At 52.4% G+C, this 19,817-nt stretch overlaps 1 protein-coding gene across 1 annotated transcript in view; it reads left to right on the forward strand.

Annotated features, from left to right (window-relative positions):
* TENT2 (terminal nucleotidyltransferase 2) overlaps positions 1–19,817 on the forward strand; it is a 125,585-nt gene that overhangs the window by 13,260 nt on the left and 92,508 nt on the right. Inside the window, exons 3-5 of the mRNA XM_075325773.1 lie at positions 805–1,051; positions 10,745–10,859; positions 10,969–11,060. Of these exons, the coding sequence (XP_075181888.1) occupies positions 805–1,051; positions 10,745–10,859; positions 10,969–11,060 (454 nt within the window). The remainder of the gene's footprint in view (positions 1–804; positions 1,052–10,744; positions 10,860–10,968; positions 11,061–19,817) is intronic.

Genomic DNA, 19,817 nt, shown 5'->3' on the forward strand with positions numbered 1-19,817 from the left:
ATGCATGCATGGTGATCTATGGAAATCAGGTGTGAACAAAAGCGAAGACTACAGATCTCCGTGTCCGTAAGGTTTGGACTGAAGCCACCACTTTAGTCTTTTTTTTTTTTTTTTTTAATTTCACCGCTGAAGTGGTGCTTTAAATATAAGTGCCTTGTCTTATACTTATCCTCCGGCGTGTTCATCTGTCTCCAGCACTGCTCCGGTCGGTCTCTGGTGATTTGTGACCTGCCGCCTGCTCTAGGTCACAACTCAATTCATGTCTATGAAAGACTTGTTCTGACTCCCATAGACTTGTGCTGAGCGCTTGTGACATGACTTCCGGCCACTCAGCCGTTACAGGTACAAGACGGCGTTGTGGGACCAGAGCGGTGCTGAAAAAGGATGAAAATACTGGATGGGAAGTATAGGACAGGGGCCTTTTGTTTTCTTCCCATGACCACTGGAGTGGTGCTTTAAATCTAACACGGGGTGGTGCTTCAAGTGAATTTTGAGTTCTAATCATAGCTTTGTAGTGAATCTTCTCAACTGTTTAGTGTAAAGATGTGCACAGTGAATTTAGGTTCTCTTTTGCCCAGATTACCCTTTTTACTTAGACAGATTCTCCATATTGAATCACTGTTACGGTAAGAGCCTCCCCCGGTTTGCCTCCTCACTTGAACCTATTGTATATAAGTGGTGGCCTCATAATGACTGTCCGTGATGCACCTGATATAAGCTCTCTGTATACTCGTCATATGGTGGTGGTGTCTGGGGCAGTTAGATGCATTTTGTGTTTTTGTTTTCTTTGTTTTTTTCTTCCAGGAGGAGAAGTGATGAGGGGATTAATCAGTATGATCTGAAGAGGCAAAGGTTTCAGTCTCCTCAGCAGCTGCCTTCAGCGATCGTTCACCAGTCAGTGCCTTTAAGAAATGACTTCTATTACTCCTTTGATGGGTTGCCATTGCGGCAATCTCTTCAGAGCCCTGATGTAAATGGTCGAGTTGCATCTTCGGCTGATTCCTGGCTATTTGAAGACGTAGAAACCACTTTGCCTGTTGCTAATGACAAGGTAAAACTGGAAACAACATTCTTAATAATGTAAATAAAATGTATGTATAATATCGTAATATCTTCTCTAGTTTCATAAAGTTAATAAATGTGGCCACTGATGTCACCATAAGGCCCTGTGCGCACTTGCCGGTTTTTGCCGCGGATTTGCTGCATGCTTCGCTGCATGTTATGTTCATAACATCTCTGCAGTGAATCACCAGCAAAACCTATGGGGGAAAAAAATGCTGTGCGTACTATGCGGATTTTGACAGCTGCATGTTTTGCTGCGGGATTTCCGCAGGAAAAACAATTGCATGTCACTTCTTTTCCACACGTCGCTGCGGGATTTCACTCCATTGACTGCAATGTAATCGTGAAATCCCGCAGGGAATAACGCAGGCAGCAAATTCTGTGCGGTTCATTGCCTTTTCCTGCGTTATTCCCTCCGGTATTTCGCGGTTTACCTGTGGTAATGTTAATCGCTGCCTGCGGTTTGCAGGGAAGTAATGTCATTATGACAGGAGGAGGAAGTGAAGCAGTGAGTAAACACACACAGATCACACACACACACAGACATATAGAATACACCTAGAAAGCAAACGGACATATAGAAAAAAAAACACGTGGGCTCCGCCGTATTTTTACCTTCCAACCGAGGTAAGCACACAGCGGCGGCCCGGTATTCTCAGGCTGGGGAGGGCGAGGGCCAGGGTTAATGCCCCCCTCCCTCCCGCAGGCGAGAATATCAGCCCGCAGCTGCCCCGGGACTGTCGCATCCATTATGCGGCAGTCCCGGAGTGTCCCCCGACTCTTCCAGATGCCGTGATGCTTTGGCAATCAGGGTAATAACGAGTTAAATGGCAGCGGATCGCTGCCATTTAAGTCCAGGCTTGATCATGGCAGCGTCTATGAGACAGCTGACATGATCAACCCGTAAGTAAAGTGAATCAGCACACACACCGAAAAATCCTTTATTTTAAATGAAACACAAAAAAGCCCCTGGTTCACCCCTTTATTAACCCCCCCGAAACACACCGCTCCGGCGTAATCCACGTCCTGCGATGCTTGCATCCAGCCGCGACTGACACTGCTGAATGCAGCCTCGCAACGAGCTTGCAGAGGTAACTACAGGGCATTTCCCACGGCCGGTAATGTGAACACGCACTACCGCTCGGGAGAAATGCAGCGTGTGCTCACAGGGACTCTATCCCTCTATCTATCCTTCTGTCTATTTATCTGTCTGCTATGTATCTCAGAAGGAAGCACATGTACCAACCCGCATGCTGCAATACCGCGGTAAAACCGCTGCAAACCACGTGCAGTTTTCGGGTGCAGTTTGACGCGTTTTTTTACCGCGTATGCGGTAATCTTTCAGATCCTGCGGAATTTTCTTAAGAAAATTCCGTTTCTTTGGCGCTCCATTGGGAGACCCAGACAATTGGGTGTATAGCTACTGCCTCCGGAGGCCACACAAAGTATTACACTTAAAAGTGTAAGGCCCCTCCCCTTCTGCCTATACACCCCCCGTGGGATCACGGGCTCCTCAGTTTTCAAGCTTTGTGCGAAGGAGGTCAGACATCCACGCATGGCTCCACTGTTTAGTCAGCAGCAGCTGCTGACTATGTCGGATGGAAGAAAAGAGGACCCATACTAGGGTCCCCAGCATGCTCCCTTCTCACCCCACTTTTGTCGGCGGTGTTTGTTAAGGTTGAGGTACCCATTGCGGGTACGGAGGCTGGAGCCCACATGCTGCATCCTTCTCCATCCCCCTTAGGGCTCTGGGTGAAGTGGGATTTTACCGGTCTCCAGGCACAAGGGACCGTGCTCCATCCCCAGCCCCTGGGGAATCTGCTGGATATGGAGCGGAGTATCGTCAGGGACAGGCCCTGCTACGTCAAGGTACTCTGTGTCCCCGTACAGACCGCGCGCACACCGCAGCACGGCTGGGTGTGTTAGTGCGCCGGGGACAGCAGCGCTTGTGCCACACTTCCTACAGCTTGCTGAGGGGTTATTGTGTGGGGAACTGCCGCGCCGGCCGCTGCTAGCAGTTTTTACTGCGGCGCGGCTGGGACTTGTGGTGCGCCGGGGACTTCCGCGCTGGCCGTGCATATTTGACGGTCGCGCTTATTACTAGAGTCCCCGGCTTTTGCGGCCTAGTTTCCTTTCGTTCCCGCCCCCAGGCCTGCCAGTCAGGGGAAGGGCGGGACGCTGTACAGAACGTCAGCGCCGAGGGCTGGAGTCTGCTTTACATACTCCAGCCCTCACATTGAGCACAGTGGGACGCCAGTTTCCCGCACTTTGTCTGAGGCACGCCCACGGTCCGCCCCTCTTCACAGAACGCTGGCAGCCATTCCTGAATGCAGTCTGAGCTGGAGAGGGGAGACAAGTTCTGGGAGACCCAGGCACGGGATTCTGGCGACCACACACCCGCTTTTAGCGGGCGGTAAGCGGCACTCCGGTGCTGACCCCACTAGTGCCGAAGTGTACAATTGTACTTTTATGCTTGCATGCTATACATTGCACTAAACGGTCGCTGGTGATTCTTGGCTATATACCCTCCTAGATTGCTCAGTGGAGAATACAGCATGTCATCCGCAAAAAACAGGGGTACCAAGGCACAGGCTTTCTATGCTGCTTGTACCGCCTGTGAGGCTGTTCTACCGGCAGGTTCCACTGACCCCCATTGTGTGCAGTGCTCGGCCCCTGTGCCACTTGCACGGCCGGGGCCCCTGCTGGAGGTGTCCCAGGGAGATCCACCTGTGAATACTGTCCAGGTGACGGGGACAGAGTTTGCAATTTTTGCTGATAGATTGTCTGTGACTATGACTAAGATTCTAGAAACTTTGCAGTCTAGACCAGTAACTCAGACCATGGGCACTGTTCATTCATTGCTCCCTGGTCCCCCTCAGTTGGAACAGCTCCGGGCTCCGGGGGTGTCCCATGCATCCCAGGGTGACGGCTCTGACACGGATGACAGTCCCAGACAGCCTAAGCGTGCTCGCTATGAGCGGCCTTCTACTTCGTCACACTGGTCAGGGTCCCAGCAGGAGGATTCTCTGTGTGATGAGGCGGAGGTAGCTGATCAGGATTCTGATCCTGAGACCGCTCTCAATCTGGATACACCTGATGGTGACGCCATAGTGAATGATCTTATCCCGTCCATCAACAAAATGTTGGATATTTCTCCCCCAGCTCCTCCAGTGGAGGAGTCAGCTTCACAGCAGGAGAAATTCCATTTCAGGTATCCCAAGCGTAAATTAAGTACTTTTCTGGACCACTCGGATTTTAAAGGGAACCTGTCATGAGAAATGTCCCCTAAAACCTCACAGATTCCCCCTCTGCAGCTCCTGGGCTGCATTCTATAAAGGTCCCTGTTATGATTGTGGCCACTTTCTGACCTAAAAAAAGTGTTTATAAAGTTGTACCTTTTTTGCTTCTGATTCTGTAAATACGTCCCGGGGGCGGGCTGCCTGATGGCCGTTAGTCTGCCCCCTGGTCCTGTATGCCGCCCCCCTCGCTGATTACAATAATGCTGGACGCCGCCCCCTGCTACATCCATCGCCGCGCATGCCCAGTGCCCATCTGTCGGGGATGAGCACTGTGCCTAGCGTCACCGCTGGTGACGTGCACGCAGGGTTAAGATTATGGGCGGTGCTGTGATGTTTATCGGCCTGCTTCGTTCTGCGCAAGCGCGCTGCTGGTAATCTGATCTCCGCGTCTCCTCCTGATCGGTGTAGTCACCGCTCCTCCCATCTATTTCCTGCCTCGGGGCAAGATGGGAAGGAGGTGACGTGGGGGTCAGCAGCAGTGCGCTTGCGCAGAACGAAGCAGGCCGAGGGGGCAAGCGCGGCCCCGCGATTATGGGCGGTTGCTTAGGAATAAACATCACAGCACCGCCCATAATCTTAACCCTGCGTGCACGTCACCAGCGGTGACGCTAGGCACAGTGCTCATCCCCGACAGATGGGCACTGGGCATGCGCGGCGATGGATGTAGCAGGGGGCGGCGTCCAGCATTATTGTAATCAGCGAGGGGGGCGGCATACAGGACCAGGGGGCAGACTAACGGCCATCAGGCAGCCCGCCCCCGGGACGTATTTACAGAATCAGAAGCAAAAAAGGTACAACTTTATAAACACTTTTTTTAGGTCAGAAAGTGGCCACAATCATAACAGGGACCTTTATAGAATGCAGCCCAGGAGCTGCAGAGGGGGAATCTGTGAGGTTTTAGGGGACATTTCTCATGACAGGTTCCCTTTAAAGAGTCAGTCTAGAAACACCACGCTTATCCAGATAAGCGTTTCTCCAAACGGCTTAGGGTACTTTCACACTTGCGTTATTTTCCTTCCGTTACAATCCGCCCTTTTGGGAAACAGCGGAATCCGTTAACGGATTCCGCTGTTTCCCATAGACTTGTATGGTTGACGGATTGTACCAAAAGGAGCTGCGTTGCTTCCGCTGGGCGACGCTCCGTTGCTTCCGCCCAGCGGGAGGAACGCAGCATGTAACGTTATTTTGAGCAGCGGAATCCTCTGGATTTCACTGCGCATGCTCTTTTTTTGTTTTTTTTTTTTTTTTTTTTTTTTGTTTAAATCAAACTTTATTTTGGCTCGCGGTGGCCGAACGTTCAGCTGAGCGCCCGGCCGTCGGCAAGCGACAGCGCTCAGCTGAATGACCGGCCACCAGCATGCCCGGGCGCCGGCAAGTGACAGCGATCAGCTGATCACCCGGCGGCCGGCTGCAGGGAGCGATCAGCTGATCACCCGGCGGCCGGGAGCGATCAGCTGATCACCCGGCAGCCGGCTGCAGGGAGCGATCAGCTGATCACCCGGCGGCCGGGAGCGATCAGCTGATCACCCGGCAGCCGGCTGCAGGGAGCGATCAGCTGATCACCCGGCGGCCGGGAGCGATCAGCTGATCACCCGGCAGCCGGCTGCAGGGAGCGATCAGCTGATCACCCGGCAGCCGGGAGCGATCAGCTGATCACCCGGCGGGCGGGAGCGATCAGCTGATCACCCGGCGGCCGGCTACTGGGAGCAATCAGCTGATCACCCAGCGGCCGGCTGCAGGGAGCGATCAGCTGATCACCCGGCGGCCGGGAGCGATCAGCTGATCACCCGGCAGCCGGCTGCAGGGAGCGATCAGCTGATCACCCGGCGGGCGGGAGCGATCAGCTGATCACCCGGCGGCCGGCTACTGGGAGCAATCAGCTGATCACCCAGCGGCCGGCTGCAGGGAACGATCAGCTGATCGTTCACTATAGTCTGCCGCTGGTAAAACCGGGAAAAAAAAAAAAAAAAGCAAAACGAATTGCGTTGTTTTGCAGCATCCGTTGCATCCGTTGTGTCACTATATGCAACACATCCGTTGCATCCGTTACACAACGCAATGCAACGGATACCGTTCAACGCAAGTGTGAAAGTAGCCTTAAGGATACATGTTATCCCTTTCCTCCTGACGTGGTCAAGAGCTGGACCCAGTGTCCCAAGGTGGATCCCCCAATCTCCAGGCTTGCGGCTAGATCCATAGTTGCAGTGGAGGATGGGGCTGCACTTAAAGATGCCACTGACAGACAGATGGAGCTCTGGTTGAAATCCATCTATGAAGCTATCGGCGCGTCGTTTGCTCCTGCATTCGCAGCCGTTTGGGCACTCCAAGCTATTTCAGCTGGTCTTACACAGATTGACACGGTCACACGTACATTTGTTCCGCAGGTGGCATCCTTAACCTCTCAAATGTCTGCATTCGCGTCTTACGCGATTAATGCGGTTCTGGACTCTACGAGCCGTACGGCAGTGGCATCCGCCAACTCCGTGGTTTTACGCAGAGCATTGTGGTTAAGGGAATGGAAAGCAGATTCTGCTTCCAAAAAATGCTTAACCAGTTTGCCATTTTCTGGTGACCGACTGTTTGGTGAGCGTTTGGATGAAATCATTAAACAGTCAAAGGGTAAGGATTCATCCTTACCTCAGCCCAGACAAAACAAACCCCAACAGAGGAGGGGACAGTCGGGGTTTCGGTCCTTTCGAGGCTCGGGCAGGTCCCATTTCTCCTCGTCCAAAAGGACTCAAAAGGATCAGAAGAGTTCAGATTCTTGGCGGGCTCAGTCACGCCCAAAAAAGACAGCCGGAAGACCCGCTACAAAGGCGGCTTCCTCATGACTTTCGGCCTCCTCTCTCCGCATCCTCGGTCGGTGGCAGGCTCTCCCGCTTTGGTGACATTTGGCTGCCACAGGTCCAAGACCGTTGGGTGAGAGACATTCTGTCTCACGGGTACAGGATAGAGTTCAGTTCTCGTCCTCCAACTCGATTCTTCAGAACGTCTCCGCCTCCCGACCGAGCCGATGCTCTTCTGCAGGCGGTGTGCACTCTAAAGGCGGAAGGAGTGGTGATCCCTGTTCCTCTTCAGGAGCAAGGTCACGGTTTTTACTCCAATTTGTTTGTGGTACCAAAAAAGGACGGGTCTTTCCGTCCCGTTCTGGACCTAAAACTTGTCAACAACCATGTGAGAACCAGACGGTTCCGGATGGAATCCCTCCGCTCCGTCATCGCCGCAATGTCTCAAGGAGATTTCCTAGCATCAATAGACATCAAGGATGCTTATCTCCACGTACCGATTGCTCCAGAGCATCAGCGTTTTCTACGCTTCGTTATAGGAGACGAACACCTTCAGTTCGTAGCCCTGCCTTTTGGCCTGGCGACAGCCCCACGGGTCTTCACCAAAGTCATGGCAGCTGTAGTTGCAGTCCTGCACTCTCAGGGACACTCTGTGATCCCTTACTTAGACGATCTGCTTGTCAAGGCGCCTTCTCAAGAGGCATGCCAACACAGCCTGAACGTTGCGCTGGAGACCCTCCAGGGTTTCGGGTGGATCATCAACTTTTCCAAGTCAAATCTAACCCCGACCCAGTCGATAACATATCTTGGCATGGAGTTTCATACTCTCTCAGCGATAGTGAAGCTTCCGCTTGTCAAACAGCGTTCACTACAGACAGGGGTGCAATCTCTCCTTCAAGGCCAGTCACACCCCTTGAGGCGCCTCATGCACTTCCTAGGGAAGATGGTTGCAGCAATAGAGGCAGTCCCTTTCGCGCAGTTTCATCTGCGCCCACTGCAATGGGACATTCTCCGCCAATGGGACGGGAAGTCGAAGTCCCTCGACAGGAACGTCTCCCTTTCTCAGGCGGCCAAGGATTCTCTTCGATGGTGGCTGCTTCCCACCTCATTGTCGAAAGGGAAATCCTTCCTACCCCCATCCTGGGCGGTGGTGACGACAGATGCGAGTCTGTCAGGGTGGGGAGCAGTTTTTCTCCACCACAGGGCTCAAGGTACGTGGACTCAGCAAGACTCCACCCTTCAGATCAACGTTCTGGAGATCAGAGCAGTGTATCTTGCCCTACAAGCCTTCCAGCAGTGGCTGGAAGGCAAGCAGATCCGTATTCAGTCGGACAACTCCACAGCGGTGGCATACATCAACCACCAAGGAGGAACTCGCAGTCGGCAAGCCTTCCAGGAAGTCCGGCGGATTCTGACGTGGGTGGAAGACACGGCTTCCACCATATCCGCAGTTCACATCCCAGGCGTGGACAACTGGGAAGCAGACTTCCTCAGTCGCCAGGGTATGGACGCAGGGGAATGGTCTCTTCACCCGGACGTGTTTCAGGAGATCTGTCGCCGCTGGGGGATGCCGGACGTCGACCTAATGGCGTCTCGGCACAACAACAAGGTCCCAGCTTTCATGGCACGGTCTCACGATCACCGAGCTCTGGCGGCAGACGCCTTAGTTCAAGACTGGTCGCAGTTCTGGCTTCCTTATGTGTTTCCACCTCTGGCTCTGTTGCCCAGAGTGCTGCGCAAGATCAGGTCCGACTGCTGCCGCGCCATCCTCGTCGCTCCAGACTGGCCAAGGAGGTCGTGGTACCCGGATCTGTGGCACCTCGCGGTAGGCCAACCGTGGGCACTACCAGACCGACCAGACTTGCTGTCTCAAGGGCCGTTTTTCCATCAGAATTCTGCGGCCCTGAACCTGACTGTGTGGCCATTGAGTCCTGGATCCTAGCGTGTTCAGGATTGTCTCAAGAGGTCATTGCCACCATGAGACAGGCTAGAAAACCTACCTCCGCCAAGATATACCACAGGACGTGGAAAATTTTCTTATCTTGGTGCGCTGCTCAGGGAGTTTCTCCCTGGCCATTTGCATTGCCTACTTTTCTTTCCTTCCTGCAATCCGGTTTGGAAAAAGGTTTGTCGCTCAGCTCCCTCAAGGGGCAAGTCTCAGCGCTATCTGTATTTTTTCAGAAGCGCCTAGCACGACTTCCTCAGGTACGCACATTCCTGCAAGGGGTCTGTCATATCGTCCCTCCTTACAAGCGGCCGTTAGAGCCCTGGGATCTGAACAGGGTTCTAATTGTTCTTCAGAAGCCGCCTTTCGAGCCTATGAGGGATGTTTCCCTTTCTCGCCTTTCACAGAAAGTGGCTTTTCTAGTAGCAGTCACGTCTCTCCGGAGAGTGTCCGAGCTAGCAGCGCTGTCATGCAAATCTCCCTTCCTGGTGATTCACCAGGACAAGGTGGTTCTGCGCCCGATTCCGGAGTTTCTCCCTAAGGTGGTATCCCCGTTTCATCTCAATCAGGATATCTCCTTGCCTTCTTTGTGCCCTCATCCAGTTCATCAATGTTAAAAGGATTTGCATTTGTTGGATCTCGTGAGAGCGCTCAGGATCTACATTTCCCGCACGGCGCCCCTGCGCCGCTCGGATGCACTCTTTGTCCTTGTCGCTGGTCAGCGCAAAGGGTCGCAAGCTTCCAAATCCACCCTGGCTCGGTGGATCAAGGAACCAATTCTTGAAGCCTACCGTTCTGCTGGGCTTCCGGTTCCCTCAGGGCTGAAGGCCCATTCTACCAGAGCCGTGGGTGCGTCTTGGGCATTACGGCACCAGGCTACGGCTCAGCAGGTGTGCCAGGCGGCTACCTGGTCGAGTCTGCACACTTTTACCAAACACTATCAGGTGCATACCTACGCTTCGGCGGACGCCAGCCTAGGTAGACAAGTCCTTCAGGCGGCGGCTGCCCACCTGTAGGGAAGGGCTGTTTTTACGGTCCTATCACGAGGGGTTATTATACCCACCCAGGGACTGCTTTTGGACGTCCCAATTGTCTGGGTCTCCCAATGGAGCGCCAAAGAAGAAGGGAATTTTGTTTACTTACCGTAAATTCCTTTTCTTCTAGCTCCAATTGGGAGACCCAGCACCCGCCCTGTTTGCTTAGGGATTTTTGTTTTTTCGGGTACACATGTTGTTCATGTTGAATGGTTTCGGTTCTCCGATGTTCCTTCGGATTGAATTTGTTTTTAAACCAGTTATTGGCTTTCCTCCTTCTTGCTTTTGCACTAAAACTGAGGAGCCCGTGATCCCACGGGGGGTGTATAGGCAGAAGGGGAGGGGCCTTACACTTTTAAGTGTAATGCTTTGTGTGGCCTCCGGAGGCAGTAGCTATACACCCAATTGTCTGGGTCTCCCAATTGGAGCTAGAAGAAAAGGAATTTATGGTAAGTAAACAAAATTCCCTTCTTTTCCAGTGCGCACAGGGCCTAAAACTGTTCCTACCATGTGTGTCCAAGACATAGGGAAACTTGCATTGTATCCAGAGGTAGTGTGAGTGCACTTTTGGGCCTCCTGTATAATAAAACCAGTCATTCTGCTTTTCTCCCATCACAGTTGAGTCAGCAGATCCTGGACTTGTTTCAGGCTTGTCAACAGCAAGTCTGTGACTTGAAGAAGAAAGACCTCTGTCGGGCAGAACTCCAGAGGGAAATTCAGCAAATATTTCCCCGTACGTACCTAGGAGTATAGTGTCATGATTATTCTTGCAGTTCGTTGCGGTTTTATTATCTGACCATTGTAATAAATGTATCCTAATTATCCTCTTGTACCTTTTGAAGAAAGCAGACTGTACCTGGTCGGTTCATCACTTAACGGGTTTGGCACAAGAAGCAGTGATGCAGATTTGTGTTTAGTTATAAAAGATGAGCCGGTGAGTCCTAAAACATTTAACAATAATTTCACATCATATATACAATTTTCCCTGATTTACATCGATGTTCTGCCAAAAAATTGGTGTAAAATGCTGAGAAATTTGCACAATATGTAGTTGCGCCAAAAAAAAGTTAGTACCTTTTTTGTAGTTTTCATGCCAGTTTGCTGTAGCCCCGCTAGAATGGGGATGAGATGGGATGGGGCAGGACTACGACCATCCGTCAATTTCACTTTAAGGGCTGGCGTTTCTTACGCCATAAATGCTACTCTGGTCTCTGGCAAGTGGGTGCAGGCCTCTAAGATGTACCTAATTCATGCTATGGACTGGGCGCAACTACTCCCACCCATGAAATTCTTGATACGTCCCCATGGGCCGCTTAGTAAAATAACTGCGCTGTACTCCAGGGAGCCCCTTCAGTAAGACTGGCGTGCATAATGTTAGTCTTAAAGAAGTTGTCCAGTTACCAAAACTGATTTTTTTTTTCTGATAAATCTTGCTAATATGTGCCCCTCAACACATCTATTATGTTTTTTCAGCAAAATTACCTTTCATTGTGCACTAGCAGCACACGGTCATTGCTGGCTCCAGCTCTGATGGGGTTAATCTCTCCTCTGACTTCCTGTGTTCAGTTCCTACAAGTCCCAGAATTCTTTGTGGCTTTAGGGCGGTGTCTAGCTTATCTAACACACCCATTGTGTCTAATACACCCACTCTGCTCCCACCCAAACCCTCCTCCCAGCCTCTTCCCAGTGGATGTGCACTCAGAGAAATCACAGATACAGCAGCTCTGCACAGCCAGGGGAAGAAAGTGTGTGCGCGTGTATATACAGTGTGTGCGCGTGTATATACAGTGTGTGCGCGTGTATATACAGTGTGTGTGTGTGTATATATACAGTGTGTGTGTGTGTGTATATATATATATATATATATATATATATATATATATATATATATATATATATTATAATATACAGTGTGTGTGCGTATATACAGTGTGTGTGTGTGAGTGAGTGTGTGTGTGTGTGTGTGTGTGTGTGTGTGTGTGTATGTCATACTCACCTGTCTGCAGGGTCCCGGTGCCATGCCTGCTTCCAGCCCCTGTCTCGGTACCGCCGCTCTGGCTGTGTGCAGTCTCCCCGGGGCAGGACCTTGCTTGCAGGACCTGGCCGTGGATCACCTGATGCAGTCACCTGACGCATCAGCTGATCGTAGTCTCGCCGGCTTTTTCTTGCCCGGCCGGCTATCAGCTGATCCTGCCGTCAGGGGACTTCATCAGCTGATTACCGGCAGCTCCTGCAGTGATGGGCCAGGATCAGACTCCGCTGCAGGAGCTGCCGGTCATCAGCACAGACGTGAGTATTTATTTATTATTTTTTTTTTCTACTGATGCATCTGCTGATTGTATAATCGGCTTTTATACAATCAGCTGATGTATGATGTGATTCACATCCTTTAACCTGACACATCATCTGATCGGTATGCCTTCCAGCAAACCGATCAGATGATATTGGATCCGGATTGGACGGCGCGGGACCCTAACCCAGGATTACTGCGGAGGGGGGTTTATTTCAATAAAGATGGAGTCACTAATTGTGTTGTGTTTTATTTCTAATAAAAATATTTTTGTGTGTTGTTTTTTTTTTTTTTTTCTTATCATTACTAGAAATTCATGGTGGCCATGTCTAATATTGGCGTGACACCATGAATTTCGGGCTTAGGGCTAGCTGATAATATACAGCTAGCCCTAACTCCATTATTACCCGGCTAGCCACCCGGCATCAGGGCAGCTGGAAGAGTTGGATACAGCGCCAGAAGATGGCGCTTCTATGAAAGCGCCATTTTCTGGGGTGGCTGCGGACTGCAATTCGCAGTGGGGGTGCCCAGAAAGCATGGGCACCCTTCACTGTGGATTCCAATCCCCAGCTGCCTAGTTGTACCCGGCTGGACACCAAAATTAGGCGAAGCTCACGTCATTTTTTTTTTTAAATTATTTCATGAAATTCATGAAATAATTAAAAAAAAAAAAAAGGGCTTCTCTATATTTTTGGTTCCCAGCCGAGTACAACTAGGCAGCTGGGGGTTGGGGGCAGCCCGTACCTGCCTGCTGTACCCGGCTAGCATACAAAAATATGGCGAAGCCCACGTCATTTTTTTTTTTTTCTTTTTGGGTAAAAAACTGCATACAGTCCTGGATGGAGGATGCTGAGCCTTGTAGTTCTGCAGCTGCTGTCTGCTCTCCTGCATACAATGAACATTTTGAATAAGGAAATGACATCAGACCTTTTTTATTTTTTTCATCAACAATCTTTAATGGCATTGTGCACTGATTAAAAACGCAGTGAGCAAAAACGCAGCAAAAAAGGCACCAAATCGCGGCAAAAAACGTGACATGCAGCACCGCAGGTGACAGAGCAGAGCAAGTTGGTGACATGCTCTGCTCTGACACATAGTGTGCTGCATGTCACGGTATCCACTCTGGGACTTGTTGTGCAGGTGACCGGATGATACATCTCACTAACTGCCCCACTCTGTGATTTCTGCTGCATAGTACCAACTGTATACACTCTCACCTGCACAACAAGTCCCATAATGGAGACAGTTAGTGACATGTAGCATCCGGTCACCTGCACAACAAGTCCCATAGTGGAGACAGTTAGTGACATGTAGCATCCGGTCACCTGCACTACAAGTGCCAGAGTGGAGAAAGATAGTGACATGCAGCACACTATGTGTCAGATCAGAGCATGTCACTGTCTCCACTCCGCTGACCTCACAGCCCGAACACGCTGCGATGGATGCAGGGGGACACAGAACAAGTAATCGGCCGACACTGGAGTCATCTGATTTACTTGGGATGAATTGAGCAGTAAAATGCTCTGGTGCTCGATGGGCGAAGCCCATGCCGTTTTTTTTTTAAAAAAATTAATTAAAAGTAAAAAAAAAAAAAAAAAAATCACATTGTTTGTGGGCTCCCGCTGCATTTTCTGTTGCTAAGGGTAACCAAAGCAGCTACTGGCTGCTAGCCCCCGCTGCTTGGTGTTACTTTCACTGGCAATAGAAATGCAGGGAAGCATTTTTTTTTTTATAAAGGTTTTTCCCTGAAAACGTTTTTAAGAAAATGACTTGGGCTTCGCCATATTTTTGTATGCTAGCCAGGTACAGCAGGCAGCTACGGGCTGCCCCCAACCCCCAGCTGCCTAGTTGTACCCGGCTGGGAACCAAAAATATAGAGAAGCCCTTTTTTTTTTTTTATTTCATGAATTTCATGAAATAATTAAAAAAAAAAATGACACGGGCTTCGCCGATTTTTTTGAGTCCAGCCAGGTACAACTAGGCAGCTGGGGATTGGAATCCGCAGTGAAGGGTGCCCAAACTTTCTGGGCCCCCCGCTGCGAATTGCAGTCCACAGCCGCCCCAGAAAATGGCGCTTTTATAGAAGCGCCATCTTCTGGCGCTGTATCCAACTCTTCCAGTGGCCCTGGTGGCAGGTGGCACGCTGGGTAATAAGGGGTTAATACCAGCTATGTTTTACCCGCTGGTATAAAGCCCGAGATTCTAAATGTCAGGCCAAGGTTGACCTGGCCATTAAGAATCTCCAATAAAGGGTTAAAAAAAAAAAGACCACACAGAGAAAAATACTTTATTAGAAATAAATACACATACACAGTAGGGACTCCATGTTTATTACTCCCTCTCACCCCTCCACGATGGAGAGATTTCTGTACTGACCATGCCAGGAGAGAGCGAGGGAAAAGAGAGCGAGCGAGGGGGGGAGGAAAAGAAAGCGAGCGGGGGGGAAAGAGAGCGAGCGGGGAGGAAAAGAGAGCGAGCGGGGAGGAAAAGAGAGCGAGGGGGGAGGAAAAGAGAGCGAGGGGGGAGGAAAAGAGAGCGAGGGGGGAGGAAAAGAGAGCGAGGGGGGAGGAAAAGAGAGCGAGGGGGGAGGAAAAGAGAGCGAGGGGGGAGGAAAAGAGAGCGAGGGGGGAGGAAAAGAGAGCGAGGGGGGAGGAAAAGAGAGCGAGGGGGGAGGAAAAGAGAGCGAGGGGGGAGGAAAAGAGAGCGAGGGGGGAGGAAAAGAGAGCGAGGGGGGAGGAAAAGAGAGCGAGGGGGGAGGAAAAGAGAGCGAGGGGGGAGGAAAAGAGAGCGAGGGGGGGAGGAAAAGAGAGCGAGGGGGGGAGGAAAAGAGAGCGAGGGGGGGGAGGAAAAGAGAGCAGGGGGGGGAGGAAAAGAGAGCGAGGGGGGGAGGAAAAGAGAGCGAGGGGGGGAGGAAAAGAGAGCGAGGGGGGGAGGAAAAGAGAGCGAGGGGGGGAGGAAAAGAGAGCGAGGGGGGGAGGAAAAGAGAGCGAGGGGGGGAGGAAAAGAGAGCGAGGGGGGGAGGAAAAGAGAGCGAGGGGGGGAGGAAAAGAGAGCGAGGGGGGGAGGAAAAGAGAGCGAGGGGGGGAGGAAAAGAGAGCGAGGGGGGGAGGAAAAGAGAGCGAGGGGGGGAGGAAAAGAGAGCGAGGGGGGGAGGAAAAGAGAGCGAGGGGGGGAGGAAAAGAGAGCGAGGGGGGGAGGAAAAGAGAGCGAGGGGGGGAGGAAAAGAGAGCGAGGGGGGGAGGAAAAGAGAGCGAGGGGGGGAGGAAAAGAGAGCGAGGGGGGGAGGAAAAGAGAGCGAGGGGGGGAGGAAAAGAGAGCGAGGGGGGGAGGAAAAGAGAGCGAGGGGGGGAGGAAAAGAGAGCGAGGGGGGGAGGAAAAGAGAGCGAGGGGGGGAGGAAAAGAGAGCGAGGGGGGGAGGAAAAGAGAGCGAGGGGGGGAGGAAAAGAGAGCGAGGGGGGGAGGAAAAGAGAGCGAGGGGGGGAGGAAAAGAGAGCGAGGGGGGGAGGAAAAGAGAGCGAGGGGGGGAGGAAAAGAGAGCGAGGGGGGGAGGAAAAGAGAGCGAGGGGGGGAGGAAAAGAGAGCGAGGGGGGGAGGAAAAGAGAGCGAGGGGGGGAGGAAAAGAGAGCGAGGGGGGGAGGAAAAGAGAGCGAGGGGGGGAGGAAAAGAGAGCGAGGGGGGGAGGAAAAGAGAGCGAGGGGGGGAGGAAAAGAGAGCGAGGGGGGGAGGAAAAGAGAGCGAGGGGGGGAGGAAAAGAGAGCGAGGGGGGGAGGAAAAGAGAGCGAGGGGGGGAGGAAAAGAGAGCGAGGGGGGGAGGAAAAGAGAGCGAGGGGGGGAGGAAAAGAGAGCGAGGGGGGGAGGAAAAGAGAGCGAGGGGGGGAGGAAAAGAGAGCGAGGGGGGGAGGAAAAGAGAGCGAGGGGGGGAGGAAAAGAGAGCGAGGGGGGGAGGAAAAGAGAGCGAGGGGGGGAGGAAAAGAGAGCGAGGGGGGGAGGAAAAGAGAGCGAGGGGGGGAGGAAAAGAGAGCGAGGGGGGGAGGAAAAGAGAGCGAGGGGGGGAGGAAAAGAGAGCGAGGGGGGGAGGAAAAGAGAGCGAGGGGGGGAGGAAAAGAGAGCGAGGGGGGGAGGAAAAGAGAGCGAGGGGGGGAGGAAAAGAGAGCGAGGGGGGGAGGAAAAGAGAGCGAGGGGGGGAGGAAAAGAGAGCGAGGGGGGGAGGAAAAGAGAGCGAGGGGGGGAGGAAAAGAGAGCGAGGGGGGGAGGAAAAGAGAGCGAGGGGGGGAGGAAAAGAGAGCGAGGGGGGGAGGAAAAGAGAGCGAGGGGGGGAGGAAAAGAGAGCGAGGGGGGGAGGAAAAGAGAGCGAGGGGGGGAGGAAAAGAGAGCGAGGGGGGGAGGAAAAGAGAGCGAGGGGGGGGAGGAAAAGAGAGCGAGGGGGGGAGGAAAAGAGAGCGAGGGGGGGAGGAAAAGAGAGCGAGGGGGGGAGGAAAAGAGAGCGAGGGGGGGAGGAAAAGAGAGCGAGGGGGGGAGGAAAAGAGAGCGAGGGGGGGAGGAAAAGAGAGCGAGGGGGGGGAGGAAAAGAGAGCGAGGGGGGGAGGAAAAGAGAGCGAGGGGGGGAGGAAAAGAGAGCGAGGGGGGGAGGAAAAGAGAGCGAGGGGGGGAGGAAAAGAGAGAGCGAGGGGGGGAGGAAAAAGAGAGAGCGAGGGGGGGAGGAAAAAAAGAGAGCGAGGGGGGGAGGAAAAGAGCGAGGGGGGGAGGAAAAGAGCGAGGGGGGGAGGAAAAGAGCGAGGGGGGGAGGAAAAGAGCGAGGGGGGGAGGAAAAGAGCGAGGGAGGGAGGAAAAGAGCGAGGGAAAAGAGGGATAAGAGGGGGGCAGAGAAGAGGGGGAGAAGAGTGGGGGGAGAGAAGAGTGGGGGGAAAGAACGGGGGGTGGGGGGGGGGCAGAGGTGCTCTGTCACCAACTGTCTTCACTCTGTGACTTGTGGTGCAGGTGACAGAGTGCAGACAGTTGGTCCCATGCAGCAGGACAGATGGCAGAGCACAGCGGTGACATGCCTGTCAGTGTCCTGCTGCTGGGAGGAGCACACGATCACACTGCCCGACACCGGCCGCTCTCCTGACATCGCAGCAGAGCGGGCGGGTGGACAGTGTGAGCACATACTTACGTGCAGGGGGGGGATTCAGCTAAAGACCCCCCCCCCCCTGTACTGCACCCTGGCGCCCCGTGTCTCAGCCTCTCTGCAGGACGCCGGCTCCACACAAACGTCCTCCGGATCCTCCCCTCGATACTGGGCTGTGACGTGCGGTAGTCACCGCCCACAGCCCTGTCACTCAATCTGAGTGGCGCCGGCATCCTGTGACGTACCCGTCTTGTTTGAGAGCCCGGAAATGCCGGGACGTCAGAGGATGCCGGCGGCCACAGCTCCAGGGGGTCATGTGACCGGCACTGAGCGTGCAGGATAGCGCCGCTCAGTGCTAGAACTGGAAACACAAGCCAATGGAGAAGACGCCTAGAAAGGTAAGTAGAACTCCTACAGAAAATAAAAAAAAATGGGTGAACCACCCCTTTAATGGATCGGCTGCAAAATGTGGGGCATGGCATGAAAGACCCGATCTCCCCACCCCCCCCACAAATTATGCCCAATTTCTGGAGCTGCTAGCTTACTAAATAATCTATAGCTATATACTCTTGCTAAGGCAAAATGGCTTGTTGCCTTTTCCTCTGCACCTACTGACATGCGACCCTTCTGCTTTCTAGTTATACTGCTGTACATAGACATAGGTGATATATAGCAGTGGTCACAGCGATCAGAACATTGTAAAGAGTCATTACAAGGAGAGACTTCTGTTACTGTGTGCTTGTCCATGTAACGTCCTCCATTCTGCACCTCATCCTTTGTCAATGACTTTCCAGGCTATATTAATGAAGGTGAACGTGGATATAGGCAGGTAGGGAGTATCTTTTATAATTTAGATGAGTACCAAAAATTTCAGTTTGGGTGAGATATCTTGAAAATGGAGAGAAACAAAACTGAGTTGAGGAACTAGTACTTCTCCAAGAGTTTCATTATGACCTAAGGAGGGGAGCGGATTGCAGCATAAGCACATTTACTTCCGCAGGGTAATCTTTCTTGTTCACTTATACATAAATGAAACTGTGACATTTGGGCAATTATACATCATTTTATACCTAACATTTTCAGACAAAAGGGAGTAAAACGTTTGGTCTAAATCAGTTTGATAAGATATTTCTTAGTTTCTCTGACGCCTCATTGGGGGACACAGGACCATGGGTGTTATGCTGCCTATCCATAGGAGGACACTAAGTAGATGCAAAAGCATAGCTCCTCCTCTGCAGTATACACCCCCTGGCCGGGCCAGGCAAGCTCAGTTTTAGCTTAGTGTCTGTAGGAAGCACTTCCTTTCAAGGTTTGTTATTTTTTGAGGGCGACTGTTTCCTTTTGGGACCGATCTCCCACTACCATCAACGGGCGGGAACGTGAAGTGTTGCCTACACGTACCCCCTCCCGCGACGCTGGATCCTGGCTGGACGACGGGTTCCACAGACACCAAAGCCCAGGGTAGAGGCCTGTGTCCCTATAGCCCAATTCCTCAGCCCCTCTCTGCAGGCTCTGAGTTGAATATGACACCGACACAGCAAGCTGACTCTGTTTTTACTGCCTGGAAAGCAGTGTTTTAAGGTGAGATCCCCCCTGACTGGTTTCCCAGACAAAGGGAGAAAAGACGCTGCAGGGAAGGCTCCCAGGACATTTACAGTATTATGTGCAAGGAGCAAGGATCCTGCACACACAGTGTTAACTTTCTCTAGCTTGCTGGCTGGAGAAGGGGGAAGTTCTGCTGTTTGCAGAAAGTCTTGCAGATAATTTCCAGGGGGGAGGGGCCCAGGGCTCAGGGACTCGCTGTTTATTATCTGCTCTGTTTATTTGCTCTAGCAGAAAAGCCAGCCGGTGACAAGCTGTGTGCTGACTGTAGGGAGAGGGAGGAAGACTCAGAAGCTCCCTTCCCGCCAGTTTTTTTTTTTTTTTTTTTTTTTTTTATACTACCCACAGCAGGGGGGGGGGGCACACTGACTCAACTTTCCGCTCTTTTAACGCTAAGCCCTGCCTCCCCGCGCCGCGATAAGCCCTGCCCCCCCAGGATAGCGTGCGAAGATCTTCATAGAGCTTAATCCTTCCTGAGGACAGGGCCATAGGCTGATTCGGGTAAGGTGCTTGCTTCACTTGTAGCTCTGCTGAGCATTGCTCCCCCTCCTGGCATACTCCTATTAGTAACATGCAGAAATCTAAGGGCACTAAGAGTACTAAGGCCCACATAGTCTATTATTCAGCCTGCACTACCTGCCACGCTGAGCTACCACGTAAACACACCTCTTCTCTCTGTGAGTCCTGTGCCC

The sequence above is a fragment of the Anomaloglossus baeobatrachus genome, chromosome 1 (genome assembly GCF_048569485.1).
Source record: "Anomaloglossus baeobatrachus isolate aAnoBae1 chromosome 1, aAnoBae1.hap1, whole genome shotgun sequence".
Classification (NCBI taxonomy): domain Eukaryota; kingdom Metazoa; phylum Chordata; class Amphibia; order Anura; family Aromobatidae; genus Anomaloglossus; species Anomaloglossus baeobatrachus.